The sequence below is a fragment of the Pezoporus wallicus genome, unplaced genomic scaffold, assembly GCF_028554395.1.
Source record: "Pezoporus wallicus isolate ANWC-B61680 ecotype Strahan unplaced genomic scaffold, APGP_CSIRO_Pwel_v1 contig_5485, whole genome shotgun sequence".
Classification (NCBI taxonomy): Eukaryota; Metazoa; Chordata; class Aves; order Psittaciformes; family Psittacidae; genus Pezoporus; species Pezoporus wallicus.
The window spans coordinates 5867239-5894981 of NW_026641550.1; the positions used below are offsets into that span (position 1 = coordinate 5867239).

General features: G+C 41.1%; 2 protein-coding genes across 3 annotated transcripts in view; one reads left to right on the top strand and one right to left on the bottom strand.

Annotated features, from left to right (window-relative positions):
• The window catches only part of JARID2 (jumonji and AT-rich interaction domain containing 2), a 222718-nt gene extending 202294 nt beyond the window's left edge, over window positions 1-20424 (top strand). For both annotated transcript variants that reach the window (XM_057424216.1, XM_057424215.1), the window contains exons 9-18: window positions 259-351; window positions 790-908; window positions 1069-1139; window positions 1966-2080; window positions 7071-7176; window positions 8027-8209; window positions 12966-13096; window positions 15087-15270; window positions 16777-16884; window positions 18496-20424. In XM_057424216.1, coding sequence (XP_057280199.1) covers window positions 259-351; window positions 790-908; window positions 1069-1139; window positions 1966-2080; window positions 7071-7176; window positions 8027-8209; window positions 12966-13096; window positions 15087-15270; window positions 16777-16884; window positions 18496-18672 — 1287 coding nt within the window. In that variant the 3' untranslated portion in view covers window positions 18673-20424. The remainder of the gene's footprint in view (window positions 1-258; window positions 352-789; window positions 909-1068; window positions 1140-1965; window positions 2081-7070; window positions 7177-8026; window positions 8210-12965; window positions 13097-15086; window positions 15271-16776; window positions 16885-18495) is intronic.
• DTNBP1 (dystrobrevin binding protein 1) overlaps window positions 19112-27743 on the bottom strand; it is a 77404-nt gene continuing 68772 nt past the window's right edge. Inside the window, exons 8-10 of the mRNA XM_057424217.1 lie at window positions 27092-27247; window positions 25014-25157; window positions 19112-22015 (exon numbers count right to left, since the gene is read on the bottom strand). Of these exons, the coding sequence (XP_057280200.1) occupies window positions 21765-22015; window positions 25014-25157; window positions 27092-27247 (551 nt within the window). The 3' untranslated portion in view covers window positions 19112-21764. The remainder of the gene's footprint in view (window positions 22016-25013; window positions 25158-27091; window positions 27248-27743) is intronic.

Sequence of the window (27743 nt, forward strand, 5' to 3'; positions counted from 1 at the left end):
CTGGACAAAGCAACGTACCTGGCCTTCTGAGAAAGTCCAGTTGGCCATTTAGATGATTGGTTTGGTGATTTGGTGTATATTTTGAGGTATTTTCCCTCAGATAAGAAATGAACTTTAGACCCACCCATATTCTGGAGACATTTTCCTCCTTACCCCTGCTATGATCTGGGATTGAGCAAGTAAGGAAAAGAGTGAGGCCAGGGGAATGGAGGCACAGGTTTTTATTTTCACTTTTAACTTTATTTTCTTTTTCCACAGGGTAGGTCTGTTTCTTTAACAACCTTCTACAGAACAGCAAGAAACATCATGAACATGTGCTTCACGAAGGAGCCTACAGTAGCTGAAGTAGAGGTGAGGCCAATACAAGGGGTGGTAAAAGTATATATTTCAGGAGATTAAGTCTTGGGATTCAGTATAGTTGACATTCAGACATTAGTATAAGCAGTTTAAGGCTGTCTAGCATAGGAGAAAAAGAACTGGTTGAGTAGGCATTGTATTGATTCCTCCTTTTTTAATTTTTTGACATTTTTAATAAAGGTGTTGATGAACTGAGGGAGAGAAAGAAGTCTTAATCTGTCATGTGCTGAAGCACAGGAGCCAGAAGGATCCGAATGCTGTCTACTCGATTCATTGTTACTTTAAAGTATTTATATTCTTACTTTTAAGCAGCGTTTTATGTTGAATGACGCTGAGGTCATGAAAGCCGTGTAAATTTCTGGGGTTTATATTTTAATGAGAGATGCCTTGTTCAGTGAATTAAAAATGCATTACTGCCTTCTCTTACCACAGCAAGAGTATTGGCGGATAGTGGAACAGAAAGATTGCCATGTAGCAGTGCATTGTGGAAAAGTAGATACCAACACCCATGGGAGTGGCTTTCCCGTGGGAAAATCTGAACCATTTTCAAGGTAAGATCACCAAATCCATGTTTTGTTGGCTCATGCCAGCTGCCCCGTTGTTCTGAGTAGAGGTGGGGGCATAAGGCCAGCAGGGCAGCTTGGTGCTGGGGATGTTGGCACCAGGAATGTGTGCTGACATGTATCTGCCTCTGTGTCACCTCTCAAACAGGCATGGGTGGAACCTCACAGTCCTTCCTAATAATACAGGATCCATCCTGCGACATCTTGGTGCTGTGCCTGGTAAGCAAGTCTCTTTTCTATGTTGCCAGCAAGAATAAGTGTCCTCTATAAATGTGGCTGCATAGTCACCAAAGTCTCCTCTCCCTGGCCCCTCTGTTCACTGGCTGACCAGGTAGACATGCAGTTGTACATAGCATGTGATATTTAAAGGAATGAAGGCAGGTGTGCAGATAAAGAATTAATGAATAGTTGAGACCATACATCTGGGAGGAACCAGTTGTACTTGCAGTATCACTTTCTCTTGTTGCCAGTACATCAGTGTTCCTGCTTTGTGTCAGTGTGACAAAGTACAGAGCCATGCAATTCCTTACTTGTAAACCTAGTCTGTAGCACTGGGAAGAGCACACAGGTTTTCCATATGAATCGTCACGAGTGGTCCAATGTACCATTGCAATTTACTGGTAGAAACATTAGCTGAAAGCCTAACTCAGTCTCCCATGCAGATGTTGAGCCTGAACAAACCAGCCGGGAAACACGGTATCTGTTTAAAAGTACATGTATGCTTGACAACATGAAACAACGTCCTCTGATCAATGCCATTGAGCTAAAATTGCGGGTATTTGTACATTTTTGAAGGATAAAATTTTTTTACAGCTATTAGAAAACAAATATGTTCAAAGGCGATATAATTGGTAGATATGTTGTTAGTGGAAATGCTGGATTTGTTAAATTATTCTGTGTGAATTACCCGCTCTGGCAGGAAGACTTAAAACTTAAGGGTCAGCTTGTGGGTAGAAAAATATTTTCGACAGAAACGCCCTCTCAAACTCTCTTTTAATTAGAAACTGCAGTTAATCATAACTCATTTTCAATCTCTCTGCTTTAGGAGTGACAATTCCTTGGCTAAATATCGGCATGGTCTTTTCTACCTCATGCTGGTCTCGAGACCAAAATCACCTTCCATACATTGACTACTTACACACTGGTGCTGATTGCATTTGGTAGGTATTTCTGTGGGTTTTTTTCTTCTCATTCACTGCAGGGGCTGTCTGTAGGTTGGTGTTAATAGCAGCTTGTGTAGTACCTCTTGCATGAATGAGTCCCACCTAGAAAGGCCAAGTGTGTGTGGTCACAGTTTTAATGAGAAAATGTAGTATAAACTTTGGTGATGAAATGCCCTTTCCTGGAAGAAAAATTTCCTTTTCTCTTCCACGCTCTAGTCTGAAATATTTAGTAATAAACTGTTTCTGCTTGACAACACCGTTTAATCTGTGGAAAGTTTTCATCACGTGGAAGTCAGACGAGAGCTAGTCAAGGTAGACTTTCCTTAGGCTGACGGAGAACACTTGTCAAGTAAGCTCTATATTGCCACTTGTAAAGTGACTGAACCCACACTCTGACTACATAGGCAGTGCTGTCCTTTTTAGTGCAAAAACTCTTGAACTCTGTATCTACCAGGTCCCTAGCGTTTTCTCTTTTTTCATGATGATAATAATTTTTAATATGATTACACACATCATTGTAGTGTCTCTGTGGACATCATCAGTTAGTTGCTAGCTACATTTCATATTTCATAGAATCGTAGAATGGTTAGGGTTGGAAAGGACCTTAAGATATTTGGTAGACAGATCATGAAAATAGACTTAACACTCAGCTTATAAATGTTCTTGAACATGGTGAATCCTTCCTGAATTCAGTGCATACATGCTACTAGAGATGATGATGAGTTAGATTGCAATGGAAGTACAACAGCTGATGGAGGGATTAAAGGAAGCAGGTGCTGCTGGCATGTCATGTGCCTTTCTGTCAGTTTACTGTGACATTGGTATTATTACCCAAGAGGATTATCATTGACAACAAGGAATCATAAGCAGTGTAACTGTTGTTTCTTGATGAGAGAAAACACAATAGAGAAGTTACTTAAGTGGTGTCCCCTGCAAAGGTGAGAAACCGGATCCTGTTCCCATTCAACAGTTCCAGCCATTCCCCTCTTGAACTCTGAAATGTGGGAGACTTTGGCTCCTTGGGTGGTGTGACAGGAAAAGGCCTGTGGAGGTCCCCTTTTGCCTCCAGAAGTCCCCATGGAGGCAGTGGCAGCGTCAGCTGCTCTTCATTCACATGCAAAGTGTGTACTTTGGCCATTGCCTTTACCTCCCACCTGCTGATGTCAGAGGTGCTGACCCAGCTGTCACTGGGAAAGCACATGTTCCACAAAAAAAGAATTTGAACTCTTGGAGGAAACCCATTAAAGCAGGAGCTCCTCTCTCAAAATATTTTAAGCAGGAGATATGTTCTGTATGTGATCATAGCAAGGGGTAAAGGTAAATGCTGGATTATGCTGCACATCTGGGAGTTTGTTCCTGTCTATCGTGAGCATTTCATGGCTCCTCTCCCTGTTCTGTGAATCAGGAATCTGTAATTTTTTATAATAGTACACTATCAGGACAAACTGCTGAGCAAGCTACATTGTCCTCAACCTTAGGTGAGTCTGTTTTTCTCTGTGACATTCATCTAGTCTGAAATCACAGCAAATTCCAAATAAAAGGCATTCAAGAATTCCCCTAATTAAGTTCTGAGGCCACTCTGTTCATACGGTGCATGTCAAAACATACCTTTTGCCTTTTGGGATTGAACAGTCTTGAATGCAGCTAGCCAGTTTTAGGAAAAGCCACTGTCTCTGTTTTTCCAAGCTGAGAAGAATAAAACCAAGGAAGCCATTTGCTTTTTCTTGATGGGCTTGCTTATAAACACAAGTACATAGTTTCAGGTGTATTGTGATGATTGTCCTGATGAAACATTGATAATGTGTAATAACTCAGAAGAAGGGAGATGTGAAACTCCTGAGTTTGTAAAAGCTGTTCTTTGGCAAGGCTGCCAGGCTGAAGTGTCAGGCTAGTATTCATTATTAACTCATTGCAACTTTTAATATTGCAATAAAGTACCCAACTTTATTGAGGGAAAAAATGAATTTAATAACTAGGTCTAGTGTAATACCTGGAGTAGCCCTGACAGCATTGCTTTTGGTGGCTGCTTCAGCGATAACAAAGGAGGCTACTGGACATCAAAGCTCTCCTCTGTCTTGCAAAGTCCAGCCAGCATCCAGAAATCTTCTCTTCAAAGGACACATCCCTGTGGTGCTAAAAATCACTGGTGCTTCATTTACCTGCAAATTGCTCAGGTCACTATCTGATCCCTCAGGTTTTACCTTCTGAAGAGTAAACAGGGGAGAACTCAATCTGCATGCAGGGCAGAGGTCAGTGACCTAACATTTTATTCTGGAGGGATCTTCGGTGCCCATTAAAAGAGTGAAGAGAACCTTGTTCTGCCCAAGACACTCAGAAGTCTATTCTGGCTGCTCTCCTCCCATTTTTACAAGTAGATCAAGAATTGCAAATGAGTGAAATTGCAGCACACACCACAGTTGCAAAGGATCTCCATTCCCCTCAGCCCTGCGAGTAGTCAGTCCCATACACTTTTGTGCTATCCCCTCCTCTTCACACATCCTTTCTCTGCTTTTTTTCCTGGGCCCATCTGGTGAGGGGCTGCATGCTTGGATCTTTTGGCTGTTCCAGCTGTATTTTCTGACTCCAAAAGGAAAGAGTAGGCTCTGCAGTGTTCAGGGTTTTAACTGAAAATATTTGCATTACCATTTAAAATCTCTTACTGTAGTGTAACTAGAGTAATATGCTACACACATGGAGCTGTTCTGAAGCTGTCATTGATAGCAACGCAGGTACTGCAAACTGTTTGATACACAGCATGCATTTAAAATTGCTGTTGGGACTTCAGCTTTATCAAGTTAAAGTTCTTCACCTCTCTATAACCATCGGATTTTTTAGAAAGGTCCTGATCGTTGTCAATGTATGTGTAAGTAATCAGTCTATGTACACCCAGGCAGCCAGCTCATTAGAGCCCTTATTGTGGCTGCAATTAGCTGTATGAGTAGATACTGTCATCTCCTCTGGTATTTGGCTTGAAGATCAACAAAGACACATCAAAGTCATCATCAGGACAGTGAACAGTAACGAGATGTTTGAATCGTAGAAAGTACAGCCTCCTGCAGACTCATCAAGCAGGATAACTCTGTGTGACACATACGGAGTTTGTATTAGTGCACATTATAAGCAAATATCCTAACAAGGTCTGTAAGGCCAGCAGAATGCTTTATGAAATTGACAGAGAGACTGGATGAATAACAAGGAAACTACCCTTTCCCCCAAACCCTTTTATGTGTGTGTCGTGGGGGCACATGGTTGCAGTCTCGCTGCTTGAAGTGAACTAGTAAGTCATGATAAATCTAGAGACGCTTTTTACTTGTCCTGAGCATAACAAGTCTGAATAAACTAATGTTTCAGATCAAGCACAGCATGGCAGCAATGCAAGGCAGGTTTGGGAATCCTGTGATGTGCAGTGTTTTTTCCCAGCAAACTGCACTGCTCAGTTTGAAGTTACGAGGTACCAGCTACCAGATCTTGGGGAACAGGTATCTTCTGGGTGGACATAAACACCTTTCTAGCAGAGTGCAAGCAAGAGTAGTGACTAATTGTCACCATATTGCCGCCCTGCATCCAGCAAAATAGCAGTTCTCTGGATGCGTGAAGCTAAGACCTGAGACTCACAGTATCACAGTATGCTAGAGATTGGAAGGGACCTCGAAAGATCATCTAGTCCAATCCCCCTGCCGGAGCAGGAACACCTAGATAATGTTACACGGGAATGTGTCCAGGAGGGTTTTGAATGTCTCCTGGGCAGCCTGTTCCAGTGTTCCATCACCCTCACTGAGAAGAAGTTTCTTCTCAAGTTTAAGTGGAACCTCTTGTGTTCCAGTTTGTACCCATTACCCCTTGTCCTATCATTGTTTGCCACTGAGTAGAGCCTGGCTCCATCCTCGTGACACTCCCCCTTTATATATTTATAGACACTAATAAGGTCACCCCTCAGTCTCCTCTTCTCCAAACTATAGAGACCCAGCTCCCTCAGTCTTTCCTCATAAGGGAGATGCTCCACTCCCTTAGTCATCTTCGTTGCCCTGCGCTGGACTCTCTCCAGCAGGTCCCTGTCCTTCTTGAACTGAGGGGCCCAGAACTGGACACAATATTCCAGATGCGGCCTCACCAGGGCAGAGTAGAGGGGAAGGAGGACCTCTCTCGACCTACTAAGCACCCCCCTTCTAATACACCCCAGGATGCCATTGGCCTTCTTGGCCACAAGGGCACAGTGTTGGCTCATGGTCATCCTGTCGTCCACTAGGACCCCCAGGTCCCTCTCCCCTACACTGCTCTCTAACAGGACTCTTATGTTCTTGTAATTTCTGCATAGGAAGCACTGCTGGCAGTGAGCACAGAGAGGACAGGTTCTTCCTTGGCTTCTGAAGGAGAGGAGGATGTGGAACTTGGCATGCACCTAGCAAAGTTTTAAATCTCTCTTTCTCCTTCGGCTGCTCTGAGTCAGGTCTTTTGTTGCAAGGAAGAGAAGGGATGTGGGATTTATTTAGTAAGCAAGGCAGGAAGCTCTTAGGGTACTTTGTGTTTTAACAGTAAAGGTGATTTGTGGTTTCTTCATTGTTACAAACAGAAAATGTTATTAAATAAAATGATTGCTTGGGTGATGCACAGGTAATAAATGCAGCCATTTAAGATAAAGGTAACAACATATATTGGTGCTCATGAGATGCCAGCTTCTGCTCGTTTTGGTGCCATTAAAGTGAACACTATTCTGTGACTGATTTCTCTCCTCTGATTGAACAGAGTTTTAATATTTCTGTTTCAGGGATTTTTATGTCTTTTGGCATTTAGTGAACACCATCAGACTGAATCTAAATAAACAGCATTCCATGATCATCAGCGTTTTACCAGAAAGAACTGTGTGGAAAAGCCTGCATTTAATTTCTTTTAATCAGTGTCCTGATCTGAATTGCCTGTTCCTGTGTAGCTGTGGACTGTTATTTACTCCACAGTAAATCTTTTCTCTTTTCCTCTGACAAAACAACAGGTATTGCATTCCTGCTGCGGAGGAGAACAAACTTGATGATGTGGTACATACCCTGCTGCAAGCCAATGGCACTCCAGGGCTGGAAATGCTTGAAAGTAATGTAATGGTAGGTTAACACTGGGAGACGTATTCCCATTTGAGAACCCAGTGCTAATCAGGATGCTGTTTGCTCAGGGGTTTATTTTGGTTTTGTCTTACACTAAAATGATGCAGAGGCTGTTGTTAAAATCTGGCTACTTCCTAATTGCAGTGTTTACCCACATGGCATTTTTCTAGCAAGGCTCATATGTTAAAATGTTGAAATAAAAATAAATGTGACAGTGCCTTAAATACCCATTTCTAATACTGACCACAGTGTGTTTAGCCTCACAAAAGGAGTGTTTTGTAATCAATCTGCCATGACTGAGATTTTATGAAGCCACCATGGATATGAGAAACCTAATACTTAGAAGGATTTCCGAGTAGTTTTGGCTCCCTTGTTTATTTTGTGGATAGCAATATAACTAAATATAAATTTAGTGCGTGTAAATATAAATTTGGGAGCCCATAACAAAGACCCTCCTTCAGCTATTCATGTTAGCATGTTAACAGAAGTGAAGTAGCAAGGATGATTCAATGCCAAGTCTGAAAAGATCTACATGGAAAACAGTTTGCATTACTTTCTGTAGTAGTAATAGGTAGTATTGTTTTGAGGCTCTGTGTTTGAGATTGTTTGGCAAGTGGAAGTTTAAACTGTTGATTTCAGAAGGGCCACTTCTGTAATTCTCACTCCAAACACTAAGCCTCAGCATGTGTAGAAGGGAAGAGAGAAAGTGAACAGAGCTGAGCAGTTAGCAGAGCAAACAAGTAGCATGTTGCAGTCAGTACCCAGCAAGGGAGGGGGATATAAGTGTCAAAGGTCTGATTGTTCTTTGCTTTTCTTTCTTTGTTGTTGTTTTGCTTTTATGTGTTTCTAGATCTCCCCAGAAATCTTGTGTAAGGAGGGGATCAGGGTGCACCGTACTGTACAGCAGAGTGGGCAGTTCGTTGTCTGCTTTCCTGGATCCTTTGTGTCCAAAGTGTGTTGTGGCTATAGTGTTTCTGAAACAGTGCACTTTGCTACCACCCAGTGGACAAGTATGGGCTTTAAAACAGCCAAGGTAAGTTGAGAAAAGGAGTTAAAATGGATTCATGGCCCTGCCATCTAAACCGACATTTCAGGATGGACAGCGTTGTGAGACTTGTACAATTACGTCTAATTTTGTGGACTGTTAAATAAAAAAGTTCTGCAAGGCATGAAAAAAGCGAGGAAGCTTTTCAAAAATCCCGTCAGAGCTAATGATAATATATTGTGTATATATATATTGTATTATGCTTACTAATTTTAAGTAATGTTTTCTAGAACCATTCGAATCTCAGGTGCAAATATCTGAATAAACTGTGCTTAGTAGCTCCTATGATAGGCAGAGTCAATACTCACAGCTGTATTGAGTGTCTTTCTCTGCCTCTCCATTCAGGAAAAGCTGTTGATCAGGGCAATTTCAATTTTAATCAACTTGAAAATCCTTATGTTCACAGAGCGTAGGTTCACATCCAATACTAAGATGTAAATAAAAGCCCTTTCCCATTGCCTTTTCACACGACTAACCGAGGCAGGTTGTCTGCCGAAACCAACAGCTGAATTGTCCAGTCATCACGATTTTGACTACATTTCTGTGGTCTTGGACAAAGAATATATGTCACTCATTGTGTTCCCAAACTCCTCAAATACACTATGGGTTACAGATGCTATTTTGGTAGTGTTTTGTAGCTAAACCACTAGTAAATTATCATTGACAGCTTGAGAACAAGTGGTTAGTAAGTAATTAAATGTTGGGTTTTGGATCTTTAGGGTTAATGGAATTCTTCCTGCCTGATTATACTAACTGAATATTAACTTAGTTTGAAATAAGAGGTTATTTTATTACAGATTTATTGTGGGGAAAGGTGGGAATTGTATATGTGTATAGATAAGGAACGAGAATTCTGAGCTAACCTTTTCTATCCGAAGGTACACAATTACGTTAACTCCATATGCTATATTTATTGCTCTGCCGAACACTTGCTTGACATTCTGGAAATGCCAGTCCTGTAAGAGACAGAATTCACTATGCAGCAATTAAAATGCTCTTCTTGGTGCCTCAAATTCTGAAGAACAGTTTCTTTTGATTAAGTTTTAAGAGCTTTGCATTGGGTAAACATAAGCTGATTGAAAATCCATCGGATTCCAATCTGTGATAACCTACTCTGGAAACTGAAGTCACAGTTCTCACAGACTTTAGGAGAACCACAGAAACATGTTTTTATCAAAGTAACTCTGTAAACACCCACTGCACTCTGCTTTTCCTTCTTTTATTTTCCTTCCCTCCTTTCCTTCCTCAAACTATCCTATGTTCTTAACTCCCTTAAATTTTGGAAATTTTTCCTTGGTTCCTTCACTTTGGCAAGGCACTTGGCCATTTTCAAAGGTGGGCTGGGATTGTGCTTTTCAGAGGTTGACACATTCTGTGTAATGAGCAAGATTCCCATTTTGGACTGTTAATGAACTCTGACAATTGTACCTTCCTGTCTGTCTGTTCTCAACAGCAATATTGACAGTTTTCAGCTGTTTGATAAATTAACTTTGGTTTCATTCTGTGATACTGTGACCTGATTTTTTCTATAGTGACTCTCTTTATATTACTAAACAGTGTTGTTTCATTTCTGTATTGAGTGACTGCTCAGTCTCCTTTAATATATGGAAAAAATGAAATTCTGCATCTGAAATGGCATTGATTTCAATTTGTAAGGAGTTAGGATAATTGTGGGAATAAAAGAATTAGTATAAAGCGTGTGTAAAGGACAGAGTTTTCACCTAAACCATATGTGGAACCAGGTTGCTGGCTTTTAAAAAACACCCCTGAGAGCTCTTGAAACTTTAAATTTAGGATGAGGAAAAGGTTTACAGGTGTGGTGAAGAGTTTGTGTTTGGAATGGCAAAGGGGTAACTTCATGTCCTCAAATAAGGCGTGGGGCAAAGTCAGTACAATTCATTTAGGAAACAGGAAAACAGAATGCTGAACTAAATGAATGCACTCTGGTCTAGAAGTTCGGAAATAAGAAAGAACATCTGGTTTTAAAGCAGGGCTTTGGTGCTATAGGGCCCACCAGAAACTTGGTGAAGAGACTCAGCTGGTACTGTAGTAGGAGAGGAAGAAGTACATAGGAAAGATGGAGTTAGTCATCTGGTTGGAGCAGCACTGCTGCAACCAAAAGAGAGATTACAGTAAAATAATCCAGGTTTACTTCTGTCACGGGTGACAGAATCCCTGTGCCCTGATCTTCCTGTTCTAAATAGGAAAGGCATGGTATTAGTTTAGCACTGTTCTCCTGACTGTCCAGCCAGTATGCTGGCAGAGGCTTTCTGTGTTTCCCCCCAACAAGTTTTAGTTTGGTTGAGGAATGTGCCTTTATAATGTCACGCAATGACCACTCCTTGGTTCCTATCACAGAGCTGCCTTAGCAGACTGGGTTGCTTTTAGACGAAAGAAGTGCCCTCCAAAACCAGTGACAGTGTGGCCACAGGACCAGGCTAGACTGCTTCGAAGCCATCAGCTTTACATACACACGCTGTGGGTGTTTGGCTCCTCAGCATCAACTGTATCACTCTGCACATTCACTCCTGCTTCACCATACCCGATGGTGTATAGCCTGTGTCATGCTAAAGGAGATGAGAAAACCTGTGAGGCCAGGATATACGATGATAATGGGAAATGCTGGTCTCTTCCTAAAGCTAGGATAGTGGTTATGTTGTGTGTAATGCCAGAACAGAAATGGCTTCTGGGAGCAGCTAGTTAGGAAAATCATGCAAGGAGAAGAAACTCTCATCTCGCTTCTCAGCAATGGTGGAGCCCAGCTCAAAATATCACTGTCAAATAGCTGCACTGTGATGGTGAGCAGAGATTAAGAACCCTGAAAGAGCAGTAAACCATACCCACTGCTGTGGTGTTTCATTTCAAAAGACAGCCTTGCATAAAACTAAGGAAGCTTGTTAAATTGAGAATGCAGAAAAGAAGGGTTAAGTGTTTGCGTGCAGCATAGAAATTGCTTAAAGATGCTGTGTTAGAGACTCACAACACATGCAGACTGCTTAGCAAAAAAAAAAATGTTCAAAAGGCAAACCCCCACTAAACTTGGCATGCCTAACACCAGGGGAAAGTTGTTTGTTTGAAACGAGACCAAAAACCCCCTTTTGTATGCAGAAGATTAAAATACAAGTAAAACATCCACTCTAGCAAGATGCATGTGAATAGACACAAATGCAGAGCAAAAGATTTCAGACAAACACTTCCTAAAGAACAAATAAACGTAGAAAAGAACAAGACCAAGGTAATCAACGTGGCTTTTGCAATGAGGTCATGGCCCCCAGGCTGTGAAGCTTTTGGAAGGATAGACGGACAAAAGAAATCCAGTTGACAGAGTCTGTCAGCATTTCTGGAAGAGGCTCCTTGGGATGGGTTCTTAAAGAAATAAACCTGTCGTGGGTTGAGAGGGAAAGTTCACTCACCAGAAAACTAAATGATTTAAAGAGAAGCAGAGGATGGGAATAAATGGTCACTTCTTATCAGGGAGGGAGGTCTCTTTCTGCATTCCTCAGGGATTTGTACTAAGGCCAGTACAGCTCAACCTGTTTTGTTTTACAGAGGGGCAGAGTTTTCAAATGACACAAAACTTCAGATACTTGGGAAAACGCTATGCTTTTCCCAAGTGTGCTGTAACTAAAGGAATTTGCCTGCATAAGAATTATCAAAAGGGTTTAAAATCACTGAGTTCACACTGACAGGAAAGTAGCTTTAAAAGCTTACACAGAGAGGAACTGGTAACAGGCAAAACTGAACAGAACCAAACCCTCTCCTTTTGCTTGTCTTTTTCCCCTGACATCTGCCTATTTTGCTAGTTGTTGTCTTTGATATTTTAAAAGATGCAAAATAACTGCAGCCCTGTGTGTCAAGTAGGTGAGAAAGACAGATATTACTGGGTGGCTGAGAGTGCAAATAGTGTGTTAGTGACCTTAAGTGATCACAGTACTCCTCTTGGTCTTCACAGGAAAGATCAGATTTTAGGGAGAGAATTTTGAGGTTGGTTCCTCCACTTTGGTAAACTGCAAGCTAACCTATGCCTGGGCATCCGTCTCTTTATTTTTCTCATTTTGGGGACATTTCTCCTGTCCTGGTCTTGTCCACTGATGTTTAATTTTATTCTGTGAAAAAAGGGTGTACCGGAAATGTGGGGACACTGGAGTACTTACATTTTGCTTCTTTCTCTTTATAGATGCAGACTTTGCCTATCTTTTATTCTGCATTAAATTTCATAGCAAAGCATATTAAGAAGAGGTAGCAAAGAGGCTGATTTCATATTTTCATCTATGCCATCATGCACTGCAGATGCTTTTTTGCTTTCTACTTTTGACTCTGAATGAAAACAGAATGTTAGCCGTTAAGAGGCACTCGGGCATTCTTCAAGAAAGCAGTTGATTATGATGGCTGGTAGCATGCGTTTGGTTTAAGGTTTCAAGTTTTTTCTGTGGCATTGGTTCACCTAAGGCATGAGCAGAAAGTCTCCTTTTGCAGTCTTTTCATCAGGAGGACCCAATTCAGCAAAGCCCTTGGGCACCTCGCTTTCTACTTGGAAGGATTTACTTCTGATTAGCATTTGTTTCAGTGTGTAGTTAGTGCTGGTTGTAAGTTGGAACATAAATGCTTTGCTTCATTTGGACTGTGGAAAGCTTTTACTTTGGGTGGTTTTAAAAGGCTCCTTTTGGCTACATTGAAGTCATTCTTTATAACTTTTATTTTTTTCCAAAATGCTGAAGAACTAATTGGGCAATTTCTGTCCCAGGAAATGAAGAGACGACGAATCGCCAAACCATTTTCGATGGAAAAGTTGCTTTATCAGATTGCAACAGCAGAAGCAAAAAAGGAAAATGGGCCGACTCTGAGTACAATATCATCACTTCTTGGAGAGCTCAGGTAACAAATTGGGGACCTGTTGTACCTATTTTGTTTTCATTGACAGACTCTGGAGGTGGATAATGTAAGTAACCCTTTCAGATGCATGTCTTGTACCTACTTAACCAAGGAAAAGCCCAGCAAACAAACTCCAAGACAGCCACATGTGGAAGAAGCAGTTTCCTTGGCTGTATCTGATGTGAGAGTGCCCATGGTTAGGATGTCTTACTCTAAGAATTCCCTACTTCGGGCACCATCATGGAATTAAAGCTACAGTTTGCCGTGGGTTTTTGTTTTTGTTGATTCTTGGTGCTGAGATTCAAGCTTTCCTGAAGCATTACGTGAACTGTGTGGTGCCAGGTGGATAAATACCTTTATTCAGTTTTTCAGCCTCTTGGCATCAGTAGCCACTGTCAATCCATGTCTGTCATGGGTTCTGCACCAGGAACTCTTGTCTTCAGCATCAAGATTATTATGCTGCAGTTGTAGAAGGTACTTTGCTTACAGAAAGTTGTCTTGATTTAAGCCATTAAGTGAGCAGCTTATTTGTAGGTGCTAATGCATCTCGCATTCTCCCCAGTATTAAGGAAACATGTTTAGGGTTTCTCTTAAGATAGGTAAAAAAAGAAAACACAATGTTGCCTGGCTTCCTGTGTAATGATCTTCTCTTTTGTTCCCTACCATGTAGTTGCTTCCTATCTTTCAAGTTTGTGACAACTGATACTCGAGATGTCAAGAAAGTTTTGATGAATGGAACCTACAAACTGTATTTAACTAACTAGCATGTTCATTTGGAAAATTTCCAGTGACAGATTGAAGGGGAAAACAGCCCATGTGTTGTTTTAGTGTTCAGAAAGAAATACAAAGAGGTGTACTGACTGCTTTACCTGCAGCTGGTTCCCCTATGGGAATGAGACCTTCCAAGTGCCTTTTTTTTTATTATTACTTTTTTTTCCTTGAAGAGGAAAAGACTGCAAGTGCGAAAGGTGAAACAGAAATATTGGTGCTTGCTGTTAGACCGTCACGTCGACATCTATCAGAGTGGTTCTCTAACTTGTTCTTATGCTTAGGTTGGGATTCTTCGGAGGGTATCGGTCCTTCCTGTGTCTGCTTATGGAAAACAAAGCCCCACACAACAAAACCCATAAAAAAAAACCAAAGTGGGACACTGCACCATATTTTTTTCCCCTTTGCTTTGTTTTGCTTGTTTGTTCTGTTTTTTGCTGCCTCCTCTCTTGATCTGCCTTGGTTGCTCAGTTTGCCCATGCCATTTGCTTAGCTTGGCTTTCCACCCATCTTCAGCTGTGTCTGTGGTGAGCTTTTTTATTCTCCCCTTGCATCTGCTCAGCTCACTCCACGCTTGCTGTCTTCCACTCGGCTCCAACTTGACCTGCACTCCTAATGCTGTGTAGTTCAGCATAGGAAGTACCGTCCACGTTGTGGATACCATGGGTGAAGGGCAGCTGGAGGGCTTAGTTTTGATCCTTAACTGGTATCTCCTCTTTCCCCGGGTGTACAGCAAGATCATCGTCTTCTGGCACAATCACTTGCCCCGCTCCCCCTTTCCTGCCTGAAGCTCCTCATGGCAGCAGGTCCTTGGTTCATCTCTGCCTCCTGATGAAGGTGGCTTCCTGCTCCAGGTGGCTTTTGGCAACTTGAGGGATGAGAGTCATGTTAGCCACATCTCCCGACTTCACATGGCCCTGGGCAACCGCTGACCTACAGGAAGTACTCGTCAGTCCCCAGTTCTCTGTGGAGCAGTTTGAGAACCACTGGCTCGGTACAGTGGTTGCTGTTAAAATCCGGAGATAGCTTTTGCAATTAGGCAGTGTTTCTGTGGTGCTGGCTATCTCTCACCATGCGTAGGGAATGGCACCAACCTCCAACAACACTCAGGGCTTTGCTGTGTGGAGCTAAGGTTTCAGTGATGATGGTGGTAAAAAGGTGGTTATACATGGCTTTGTGGTGGTGTGAGATGATGCCTGTGTCTAATTGCATAAAACATTCACAGGGATACAGAGCTGAGGCAGCGGCGGCAGCTTTACGAGGCAGGTCTCCATTCTTCAGCGCGCTACGGCAGCCACGACAGCAGCAGCACGGGGATGGATGGAAAGAAAAAGCCTCGAAAGTGGTTGCAGTTAGAAACGTCGGAGAGGAGATGTCAGATTTGTCAGCACCTGTGCTATCTTTCCATGGTGAGTAAAGTCCTTTGCCACCTCTGGGGTATTCTCTCCCCTGTTAGGGCACTGTAATGGACTATAAGCATTTGAGAGACGGGAGATGACTACTGAGTCATCTCATACACTCCACACGTGATGCAGAGATCCTGATTTGGTTTGTCTCAGAACATTTACTGCCTCAGGCAGCAGTGACAGAAGACAACAGTTAGTGTCAGCTAGCTTTCCTCCCCCTGTAAGGAAGGGGTAAACTAGTCACTCAGCTGCACTGCACTAGTAGAGATAACAAAGATACCTGCTGGTTGCCAGTAGTTGTAAGTCATGGCAGAACAGTTCCCAGGATGAGCTAGCAACTCAGATATGTGCCCTGAGTCTTAGGCATGCAGCTACAGCCTGTGCTGCGACAACTTCCTTACAAGACAAATTGCAGGGTAGATGTATTCTGTCTATCAAGCTGCGATGCTGTTTGCCAACCTGTCTGTTCAGAAACAGGATTCATGCCCATAAACTTTCTCTCTCTTTACAAGTAATTGCTTACTGGCTTTTGAAGGTGTGCTAACCACCGTGGTGACACTTCCAGGATTTTAGCTGTATGCAGAACACCTAGAAATACAGCAATTTAATTAAAGATATCAAAAAACTCCTCCCACAGTCTCATGTACCACTTAATTCCAAGATGAGATATTTTTAAAAGTACAATGTGTGCAAGTCCATATTCTGGAAATACTGCAATTATTCTGACATCTTTTGGGGTTTTTTGGTTACATAGGTCAGGTTTTTGATGGAAGGGCAATGTAACTTATTAAATGGTTAGCTATACCTGTTTCCCCCCTAAGATAGAATACACTCAGTTTATACATGTTTATACATGTCTTTGGATGGCTGCTTAAGCAGTATTAATTTGAAGTCACTTTAAAATGAGTCTATTTAAAAATAATTAAGATCCTCTTAATTCTGGCCTGTTTGCTCTGGAGTAAGTGTAATGAAGGAAAGGATTTTTCCTCATCACGCTGTGAAAACAGTAGTAAGGGACAAAAAAATCAACTTGGTTGTCAAATTCCAACTGGAATGTGTAGGCTTGGCTGGTAGCCAGCTGAGCAAATGTGACCTCTGCTGAACGAGACAGTAGCTGAGGAATCCTGTGGCTAAGCTTCTGATTTTATCCTCATTCAAGACAGCTTTTAAAGTAATTTGAAACGGCTGCTTTCAGGAAATCTTTAGGCTATGTGTTAGATACTTACGCATATATCACTATTTGGATTGGGCCTGCATTACTATTGGTGCTTTTTTTTTTATAAATCATACGTATTTGCCAACATTAGCACTCAAAAAGGGATATGTACTTTCTTCTTACACATTCTGAATCATTTCACAATGTGTAATACTTTGTGTTTATGCCTCTAACCAACTTGTAGTAAAATACAGGTTTAATAGCTCAGACAATAATTCAATACTGTGTGCATAACATGGCTACAATCTGGGGCTTATTGCACTTCTCCCCCCTACTCCTGCATTTTTATATAGGTCGTACAGGAGAATGAAAATGTTGTCTTCTGCTTGGAGTGTGCCCTGCGGCATGTGGAAAAACAGAAGTCTTGTCGGGGACTGAAAATGATGTACCGTTACGATGAGGTCTGTACGATGCAGCTTTGTGATGCTGCTGAGCTTTGACACTGAAAATTTGGGAGTAGACTTAACTCTGTCTTTGTCCTACTGAAACCTCAAGAGACTGTGCTGGGATATGGGAAGAAGGTGCTGTATTATGATCTAAATGAAAGAAATAGAGGGAAACATGATTACAAAGATGAAACCTGAAGCATAAATGGCATGGATAGGTATTACAGAACAGAGAAGGCATTTAGTGCTCTGGGATGCTGTAGAACATGAAGCCGTGCTTTGCCTGGATAATTTCTTGTAACTTCTATACTTCTGGGTAACTTCTCTGTGGATAACTCCAGTCCAGTTTGAACCTTCTCTAAGGCAAACTTGTAGAGGACTTGTAGACAAGAGGTCCAGTGATGGCTTCAAGCAAATGTGATGGTGAACACTCAGAGCTCAGGCTGGTGATTTAGGACAGGGTCTGGGTTCTGGACTAATGCTCCATCAGTCCAGACAGATCCATACAGTCAAATGATGGATGCCTCTTCATCTGGCTAATTAGCTCCATGTCTCCAGTGTATAAGGGAATGGGGTGGGGAATCAAGAGTGGGGCAGCATTTCACTGTTACTCTGAATGGTGGATAATGAAGCAGAAAAAAAATATCACAAAATCAGTTCTTGGAGATCAGTGCTGGTGCAAGCAGCTTTTTGAGATGGGCTTCCTTGGGTGGTAATGATTATTTTTTCCAAATGTAAAAAAACGCCGAAGTTTCTACGTTTCTGAAAGACATTTGACTGCTGCATTTCTGGCTACTGGTACAGAATTGGTTTTGAGGGCTGTGAATGAGGAGAAAGATCACCTGCATGTCAGGTCTAACTGTTAGACAGACTTCACTAAGAAGCTGCTTCAGGTTTGCCCAAAAGCAAATTCTCGACGTTCTTACTAGGGTGGGCCAGCCAGTTAAAAAAATCTCTCCCCTGCCCTGAACTTCATCCAGTCCCCGAATGCAGTGGAGGTAGGAGTGACACTGCAGCCAATGTGCAGGTCAAGGTCTCCTCATCCCTTCTGATCATAATGCCATGTGGCTATTGCCCCTTTTCTGCAGGGCCGCAAAACAGCTTTCTCTTTGCATGGGCTGAGAGCACCTGCACACCTCAGACATCCTGAACAGCATTAAACAAAAGCAGCATCCTGTAACAAATGCCAACAATGTCACAAGGAAAAAGTGGGATCTTTTCCTTAAATTTTCAAGAAATAATTAATAAATAGTAAATTATAAGCAGTGCTACTGTGGGTTTATAGCATTTGTAACTTTGTTCAGCAGTGGGTTTTAAGCTGTATCTGAAGAACGTTTCTGACCTCAGTGTAGTAACGATGGAGCCCAGTTTCTTTATTCTTGCTCAAGAGGTTTCTAGTTCTGCTCATCACTGTCTTCACATTTGGAGGGGGTAGCTTCAACAAGGGCAGTATCCGGACTACTGCGCAGTACGTTTACTGAAATTCCTGGTCATGAACGTCGTATATGAGCCAGGGTTTTTTCTCCATTAGGTGCAAAGGCAGCACTGCATCACTGTTCATCTGAAGTGACTGGAGAAAGAGCAGATGCTAATTTGTGTTTTCTTTTTCTCTCTCTCCCTGAATAGGAACAAATAATCAGTCTAGTCAATCAAATCTGTGGAAAAGTATCTGGTAAAAATGGCAGCATTGAGAACTGTATCAGCAAGCCTACACCAAAAAGAGGACCTCGTAAGAGAGCGACAGTTGATGTGCCATCATCTAGGCTTTCATCCTCCAGTTCATCCAAAAGTGCTTCAAGTTAATCCTGAAGATGCCAACACTCTCATTTTGTCAATTTATATATATTTTTTGTAATTATTATACCATAGTTTGGAGTACTTGCTGTAGAATACAAGCTGTCTTTGCACTAGCTCTAAAGAAGATTTTCTTCTGGTTTTAGAGAACTAATTTTGTTTTAGCATTAAACTGTTGAATTTTTTTTTGTACTTAGACTAGATAGATACAGCAGTCTGATTTTTTTGAACTGCCGTACGTTCACTGTTTTAAAAGCGGCAAGGGGCTGATAAAATATTAATTTGTATTGTCCCTATGGCTGAAAAAAACAAAAAGCCTTTTTGGTAACTGTGAAGAAAGGCTTTTAACCCACTTTTGGAATAGGCTGAAGTTGGATGTGTTTTATAATTTGTTCTCCGGTCATGTGAGCAGATTTTTCTAGAGAGAAAAGGGATAGGAGACAAAAACTTGAACGAAATTGCTTTACTTTGGCTGTCTTTTATTCTGTCACAGCAAGATAAGTTTTGTAATTTTTTAAATTGGAGAATACACACTTTCTTTGGGAGGTTTTGGCAGCTGAAGATGGACTTTGTTTCCTAACTTGTAGGCAAAAGGAGGAGATTTGGAGTATGTTCTCTTTTACCAGCACATCACTATGCATCTGTTTTGAGGGGGGGAAATAAAAAATAAAGAAAAAAAGAAAAAAAAAAGGAGGAAAAAAGACTGCCTGCCTTGAGGAGTCACGTGAGGGAAAACTGTGCCTGATTTCATTAGGAAATCCATTCTGTTATTTTTTGGTGCTGTTGGCTACTTTATCAAAAACCCTTCAATAGCATCCTTTGAAAAAAAAAGAAAAAAAAGAAAAAAAGTGATTGAAGCCATAAGTGCTTCTTTTGTCATAGACGTGCAATCTTTCTAACATTCCATTTCCATTCCACTGCTGTTTTTCACACCTTTACACAGTCAAGCATTAATTTTTGTTCTGAATTTGTTTCATTATATGATCACATTTAGAGCCACTAGCAGGTCTGCATCTTTCTTTTGAATGTGAAAATGCATTTGCTTTCATCTTGTCTATTTTTTCTCTTCATGTTGTAACAAAAAGAAAAAAAAAAGTCACACCTTTTGTACATATGCCTGTAAATTTTTTTAAATACTTGAGCCTTTTCTTGGGGTGGGGAGGGGGGATGGTGAAGAGACAAGATGAAGAAAAGCCTTACGTTTCACTTTCTTCATCGGTTGGATTGGATGCTTACAGGGTTTTTCTTGTAACATTTATAAGTGCTGCTTACATCACTGAACAACAACAAAAAATAATAATGGAGTAGCTGTTGCCCTTTTCTGGTTGTGTGTACAGTATGTGTGGAATAAAAAAGGGAAAATGTTTTCACAAACTGTTTTGTTTCGTAATTGAATTCAACAATACCGTAGCTACCCATATTGCACTGAGCTTGCCAGTGGTGACTGTCAGGAAAGTCCTATAATACAATTTGTTGGTTGTTGTTGCAGAAGACTGAACTGTTTTGGAATATTTAACAATAACATAAACAGAGTCAAGTGTTTTCAAATGTGGTTGTCTGGTTTTTATGGCCTTGCTGTGTACTTTTCCCTCTTGACAGTAAACTTCTGACTATGGCTTACAGTTTGACATTTAATTTATTAGCGCTGCTCTGCTCTCTTTCCTTGTAAGGAAAGACTTCATGTTGTTTATTGCCAGTTTTTTGTTTACTTTCCAGGTTTGTACTACGAGGTTTAATAAAAAAAAACAAAACTTTTTTGGACATTTTGTCTGTCTTCTGGAAAGCGAGTGAGTAAAGGAAGCTCCTTCAAGAAAAGCTGCCTTCAACAGACGCCTTGTTAAACAGAAAATAACTAAGTGCAGGTAGCGAGTGTGTCTAGCTTGAAGTTCCTAGAGAGGGCTCAGAAAACACTCTGTCAGGTAACAGGAAACAGAATGAATCCTTCAGGGAACTGGCCACTTCCCAGCTAGGGAGCAGGAGAACGTGCATCAGTCCTTTGTCAGGGCAGGTCTTTGCCAAGAGATCTACACCGCAGCTCATCCTTTTACTTACGCTGTTCCTGATTACATTCCTTCCCTCTGTGCATGAAGAGCAGAGCCAGGAGCCTTCTCAAAGGAGAGCAGATCCCTGCAAACAGAGCGTGAGACTTGACAAGCAACAGGCGTTAGACATGCTCAGACCTCAAGTTTCAAGACAAAAAATGACTGCAGAAAAAGAAAGAGGCAGCAAGATGATGACAACTACAGGTTCTATGGTTTATAAAATGCGAGCATTTAAGTTATAACTCATTCAGGGTTGCTGGCTTGCATCAGTGTAGTCAAACAGATGGTACCACGGAAAAGTAAATTACACTGGTGCTCCTTATAAGCGACTTGGGATTTTTTTCTGAATTAGTCTCCTCTCTTCACTGTCACGGACAAAAATATTTGGGTAATCAAGTAAAAGACATGGTTGAGATAGAAATACTTTATTTTGTCTCGAAAGAGGAGTAAGTTCATACAATGCTAAGAACTCTGCTCCGTGAGGAGTGTAACATCTCAATATGCATCTCCTCTTTCTCAATTTCTTTTTTTTCCTTAACACCTATGATAACTAAGTTGGTCCTGAATAAGAAGTGTGAGAGAGTAAATAAACACTGCTGCACTAGCAGACAAAGGCAGTAGGCAGTCAGTAGGTAGTAAAGAGTAGAAAATAACTTTTCGTTTTGGTTTGGATCCTAAACCTTCAGCTGCAGCAGCTGACAACATGCAAGGAACAATTTGGGTTCGGTATTACACATCAAGTCTAAGTACTTCCGATCAGCCATTAACGGTTAGTGGTCAAAGTAACTTGCATCTTCCCTCTTTAATTCTCTTATACATAGTATATACAACAGGTTTACTGCTCCCCTGAGCCCCAAGACTACAGTTAAAGTGTGTGTGCTTTAGGCTTTTTTTTTAAAAACCAACCTCCACATGACTGGCGATTCTGTAAAAAGGCAGTATCACTAAGTAAAAAGATCTGGCTGTTAACGCTTGGTTAGCAAACTGCTACGCGGGCAAGCTCTTCATTCACTTGTTCATTCATTCAGAAGTCATTCTTAAAGGATATGGGTTTAAGATTCAAATAGTCTGAGAGTCACTTTCATCACTAACATCTGAAGCACCCTTTCTTTCAGTTACAGCAGCAAGAGCAGTGTCCACTTGAACTTCCTCTTCATCAGACTGAACAACTGGCGACTCCCCTTCGCTTGCATCTTGGCTGGCAGAATCGGTGCAGGTTGATGACAGGGAAGATGACAGTTTCTGGCGTAATTCAGACTGGCTCGGAACTTGGAGACTTATCTCATTCATGTAGGTGTTGGATTCGGGCCCTTAGAGATGGAAAAACAACAACAACAACAACAACAACAACAATCAAACTTCAGCACAGCAAGTGAACAGACAAGTCAGTAAATTAAGTGAGCTCAACCTTGGTTAATGAGTTGCACTGAGGCTGTTTTGCTTCTTCTGCAAAACACCATTAGAAAACCTTCCCCAAACACAAAGTTGCCCTTTGGCTTTTCTGAAGTTGATCTCAAACACAAACCGCAGGCTGGCTTTAATCTGTTTCTGATGGAGTGTCCATTTTGCTCATTCTAGAATTTCTAACTCTTGAGAACAAATAAGGTAAGACTGCAGGAATATTAAGTCCTGACTGTTCAAAGAGACGCAGCTGATGTCCAGCCTGCCTGTTAGCTAAGACCCAAGTAATCCTCCTAACTCTGACTTTGATAAACTCCTATAATAAAATTTGTTGGTCTTCAGCACGTGCTGAGAATCATCACCAATAGGAGGATCCTCCAGACAAACTGTCCAACAGAAGGACACAAATAAACCTGGGTGGAAAACAAACAAACTAGGAGATGGGCAATAATAATCTCCAGTTTTGACTGAAAGCGAAGAGGTGGAAGCAAAACCACTTCTTGCTCACAGCATGAAAGCATTCCTCCTGGTAAAGCTGTATCATAGCTCAAGTGCACACGAATGGGATTTTGAGACTATGCTTCCTCCACATCCTGGGCAAAAAGTCTTCTAAGCAAGTTCAGTGCAATGGTGTTTGCTTGCAGTTTGGGAGTTCAGATTTCAACATTATCTTAGATCTTCTATTCTGGACACTTCCTGGCCGGAAATGAAATAAGTTAAAATGGGGAAACATAAATATTCCTTCTATGTGATAGGCCAAATAAAGCCCTTTTTGACTTCTCTACTATGCCTAGTAAGTGTTCCTCCATAGTCAGCGCACCCAGGTTCAGCACTGAGTAACGTGGGTGAGAAAAGCCTCTTTAAGAATCACGGGGAGGATGCCTAGCAGCTCTACTCAGCTGCTTCCTCAGGGAGAACATGAAGTTATACTGAACATGAATGATACTAGCAGTATTTTTAAAGACACCTCTGTTGTGCACACCAGCACGTCCTAGATTAATTTACACATGGCACGCAGAGGAGTTTTCTAGAGTAGCAGAGGTGGGTAAATTTTTCAGCTCCACTCACTATCATGATACATTTCAAAACCAGTGCCCAGCAGCTGGTCACATTTCTAGAAAGAGCTGGGAAAGTTTTAGTATCTTGAGCTGATTTTTATTTTTTCCACTTATTAAAATAACTGACCTGTGTTCTGTGGCGTTCAGTACAGCTGTGAAACAAATCTTGCCCTGACCAACCCGCCTTCTCCACTGACACCAAAAGAAAGAGTTACCTTTAAGCCATCTTATTTTTCTGAGAATGAAGACTGTTGCATATTTAGCTTGACACCAGGGTGCAAGGTCCTTAGAGCAAGCACAAAAATCCCTTCTGATTCAGAGGGAAATTAATTGTCTGGAACCACAACAGCGACAAGACTGTTAATGCTGTAGTCACAGTAACTAGAGGAGTAGGTCTTGCTGCAAGCCTACCCAACCTCTGCATTAAGGTTACAGTGCTAGAACATAACAGGACTGCCAAGTTATGTTACAGTGTGTGTGTACCTAGATAATAAATATGTTTACACCATCTATACATACACACTGTAATATATTATAGCAGAAAGTAAATCCTATAGGGTTTTTTTTTCAAAGGCTAATGAGCTTTACATCTATTTAGGAAAAAAAAAAAACCCTGCTCTTAGTAGTTTCTACACTTCCTTAGAGAATTCAGTTACACTGTTTGTTGTTAAAAAAGACATGAAACTTCTTGGTCCAACATTTGCCAAAGACCCAGCAATGGGGAAACAGTCCTAGATTCTGTAATTACTTGCATGCTCAAACAATGATGAAATTCAATAATGTATGATTTGGATGCCTATCCAAAACCAGCCACCTGAATTTAGGTTCTGCCATAAAACCTCTAGCAGCCAAGTGTGCCGTGACTACTTACAGTAAGCGTTTCGTGTTCACGGCAGGTAATAATCACCTTTACACAGGGATGAAGACAAATACCGCAGGACATCATTAACATTTTCCTTTATATGTTCCAAAACGTAGGGTAGTGTTTAAAGCATACTGGTTCTTCACTGTAAGTACTTGTATAAAAGTATCAACCGGTAGTTTCAAAAGAAATCAACGTACTTTTAAAGGCCCTTCCTCACCTCCCCCAAGAAAACTCATTTTGGCTCTTTTGGGAAAAAGCATTTTAGTACTGAAATTTTTCATTAAGAAAACACTCTTCACTGGTGGACAAAATACCCACTAATACTAATTTCCTGCTGTAAGCAGATCCCTCATCATGCTGCAACTTGGCAAAATGTAAACTGCTTTTGCTCATCAGAACACATAAACAAAATTTTGGTTTAGGATTAATTTAATCCTATTTAAGTAACATTACCAGCAGTAAGAAGGCTATGTGAAAGAGCTGCAGCACCAGAATCACTAGTCGGAAGCTTCCAGAACACTGTCACATTGAACCATGGTTCAGCTGTTCAGAGGAACACCTCTCACTGAAGATCTTGCAGGATAAAACTGGTCCAAATTTACCTCAGAATGCCAAAGTTATGAACAAATTCCAAGAAGGCCATCATAAAAATCAAACTGCTGCAAACTTTCTGTTGAAGTTTGTTAAAATGCCTTCTAGTAACTTCATACTGAGAAAAATGCACCTTAAAAGCAGAATGTAACACATCACTTATCCATACCATGACAAACTCAACGTGAAAACTGCAGTAACCAGATGAAAAGAGAGAAAGTCCAGAAATACGCAGTAGTTCTGAAGCAATCTCTCTTGTACTGCAACTAAACGCTAATGTTTTGAAAAACCACTGATGAAAAATAATCTACATAAAGTGTACGGGTTTACTACAGATTAGAGCAATTCTGGTGATTTATCACTTTAAGCCCACTGTCATTACTAGGATCATACCCAGCATAGGAGAAAGCATATTATTGTCTTCGCCTCCTGAGTTTAAAAAGACATCAAGTGCTTCTTGGTCAGACATGTCCATTAGGTCCATCTGTTCCAGCATGTCCACATTCACCTCCATGGAAGACATACTTCCAATCGGTTCTGTAGTAAAAATAGTGCAATGAGCAAACTGAAATCAGTTACATGGTGTTATTACCTATAAAGACTTCAATAATTGCTATAACTGGGTGCATTAGTAGGCAATTAAACTACATCTGGAAGGAGCACACCCAGAGAAGCTGCTCAGCAGCTATCTCAGCCCAATCCAAGACTACTCTGTGCAGTCTTTATTGTGAAACTAATGTCCATTACTGGTTTTGTAAAACAAAACACTTTTAGCAACCTATAGCAACAGCATTGTCAAGAAATACTCTAGGAACGGGGCTCATGGGAAAAGATTGAAACTTTCCATTTTGCAACACTCCTTTTCAATTCTACCAACTAAAAGCATTTTTAGAGAAAAAGACCACACACATTTAAGCACAGAGTCACTAAAGGTCAATATACAAGGGATGTGGAAATTCAGAAATCAGGATTAATGTTCACAGAAAGCAGCCATTCCTCCTCCTCATCCAGTTAGACTAATAAATGGCAGTAGTATGCAAAACCCAGGCTGATGCCCAATACCTTATCTCAGCATGGGGATTTCACATTATTAATTATTCAAGCAATTTACTTATTGTTGTCAATATAATACTGACAGCTCTCAAGGGAAATAAATACTTGGATGAATACTTGGATGAGCATCTTCTTCCTTGAACAATAAGACAGGCAAACACAGACAGTAAGTTCAGGGGTACTCAGGTTTCCAGTTGCTGCATGTGTAACATTAAATATTACATGAACAGTTTATTGGTTTCTCTAAATTTAACAATTACACTGTTAAAAGCCTTCATAAGTGAACTGAGATGAAATCCTGTCATTTCAGTAGGGGTTTTTTTCCAAATGTACTATAGCTCTGTAGTTTTAACTGTACTGCAGGATCAAATCTTTCATTCAACCAGTTTCTTTGATATGCATGGGTTCTGCACCATGCTAAAAGCTGAAGTTCAGAAAGTTAAACCCTCTAACAGAGCTGTGTGTCCAGTACTAGCCAGTGACAACGTCCACTTTTAGTCTAAGTGGACTGGACCTATACAGAAAGAAGACGACCTAACTCAGTTCCTTCCTAAGAGATCTAAACTGACATATCCCACTTCTCAGAAGGCTGTCTTAGCAACCCATCTAGAGCACCTTGCAGATGCGTGGCTATAGCAGTCATGCAGAGAAACGGAAATCCTGGATTGTATTTCCTGCTCTGGCATCGCAAATGATAGCAGAACTGGTTTTGAAGCAGGGACAGTATCTCTACAGTTTTTCTGCCACATGAGTGATTTATTCTCTTGCTTGCTTTCTTTCTGGTCCTACAATCCCTGCATTTTGGCCCAACAGATGGATACCTCCCACATAGATGTCTATGGCATCCTTGTGCTTCAGCTAGTCATGAGGTGCCAGACTTATCTCATAATAAAGAGAGTTTAACCTGATCTCCCATGTCCTAAATCACACACTCCTGTATGTTACACAGACCACGGAAACAGCTACCACCTTGGAACTGTTTTGAAATACAACACTGAGCTTCCATCTGCACTTTTACAATTTTCCTGAGGCACAGTCCCAGGCTTTGGAACGCTGGTGGACAGAAGGGGCCAGCTCCACCCACACCTTTATAGACATGGATGCACTCTTCAGCAGAGAAAAGCGCTATTACAGACATACTTCAGTGCTCTGCAATTTCTCAGACAATGAGCAGACTGTCTGACTAACCTTCTAAGGCATCTAACCCTCCTGGAACCCAAAACTTGTTTCAAAAGCCAATCTGAAGTTTTGGTTCCACTGAGGAAGATCAGAGGCACTGCAATACTCCATCTGGAAATATTAAAACTGCTGCTGCTGACTCTGACCCCTCAACAGTGTTCTCCAAGTTGTGAGTTCGTGACTCACAAAAGGTATTTTAAAACTGTGTAAAATACCACAGAAGGTATTTTAAAACTTGCCTCGCCTCTCTGCTATCTGCAAGTATCCTGTAGAAAGATATTGCTCCATGTCCTGCTGGAAGGCTTCTTCAAAGAACTTCTGACGTTCCTTTAGCTTCATCTGCTGGGTGTGCTCCATATCCAAAACCTTCTGCGTGTGTTCAGCATCTAGCTCAGCTGAGTGTAAAAGAAACAAACAAATAAAACATTGCATGTATATCCCGCTGACTCTCAGAATTTAAAAGCTACCGAACCCATTCAATACTGACAGATTGTTACTACAGACTGTTAATGCAGGCTGTTATAAAAGAAGGCTTCTGCACTTTGCAACTGTATTTTAAAACAGTCAGGATAAGAATACTATATTAGGCAGCATAACCTTCACATGAAAGTGATGTCGGAGCTATTTACCTTGAGGCAAGAAGCAGATTTCTTGAACTGTATAAACGGCAACCCCTGCAAGCCCTGTCCATCAGCAACCAGGAGTTACAATTCTGCCCAAAAGAGCTATCAGATAATGATGCTTCTGCTCTCATATGTACCCAATACACAACATTAACATTTTTAATTTAAACATTGCAGCACATTTCTACCACAAGTGGAAAGATAGATGTACACGTGCTTATATGTACATACATACAAATACACATACATACATGTGTGCGTGCACATG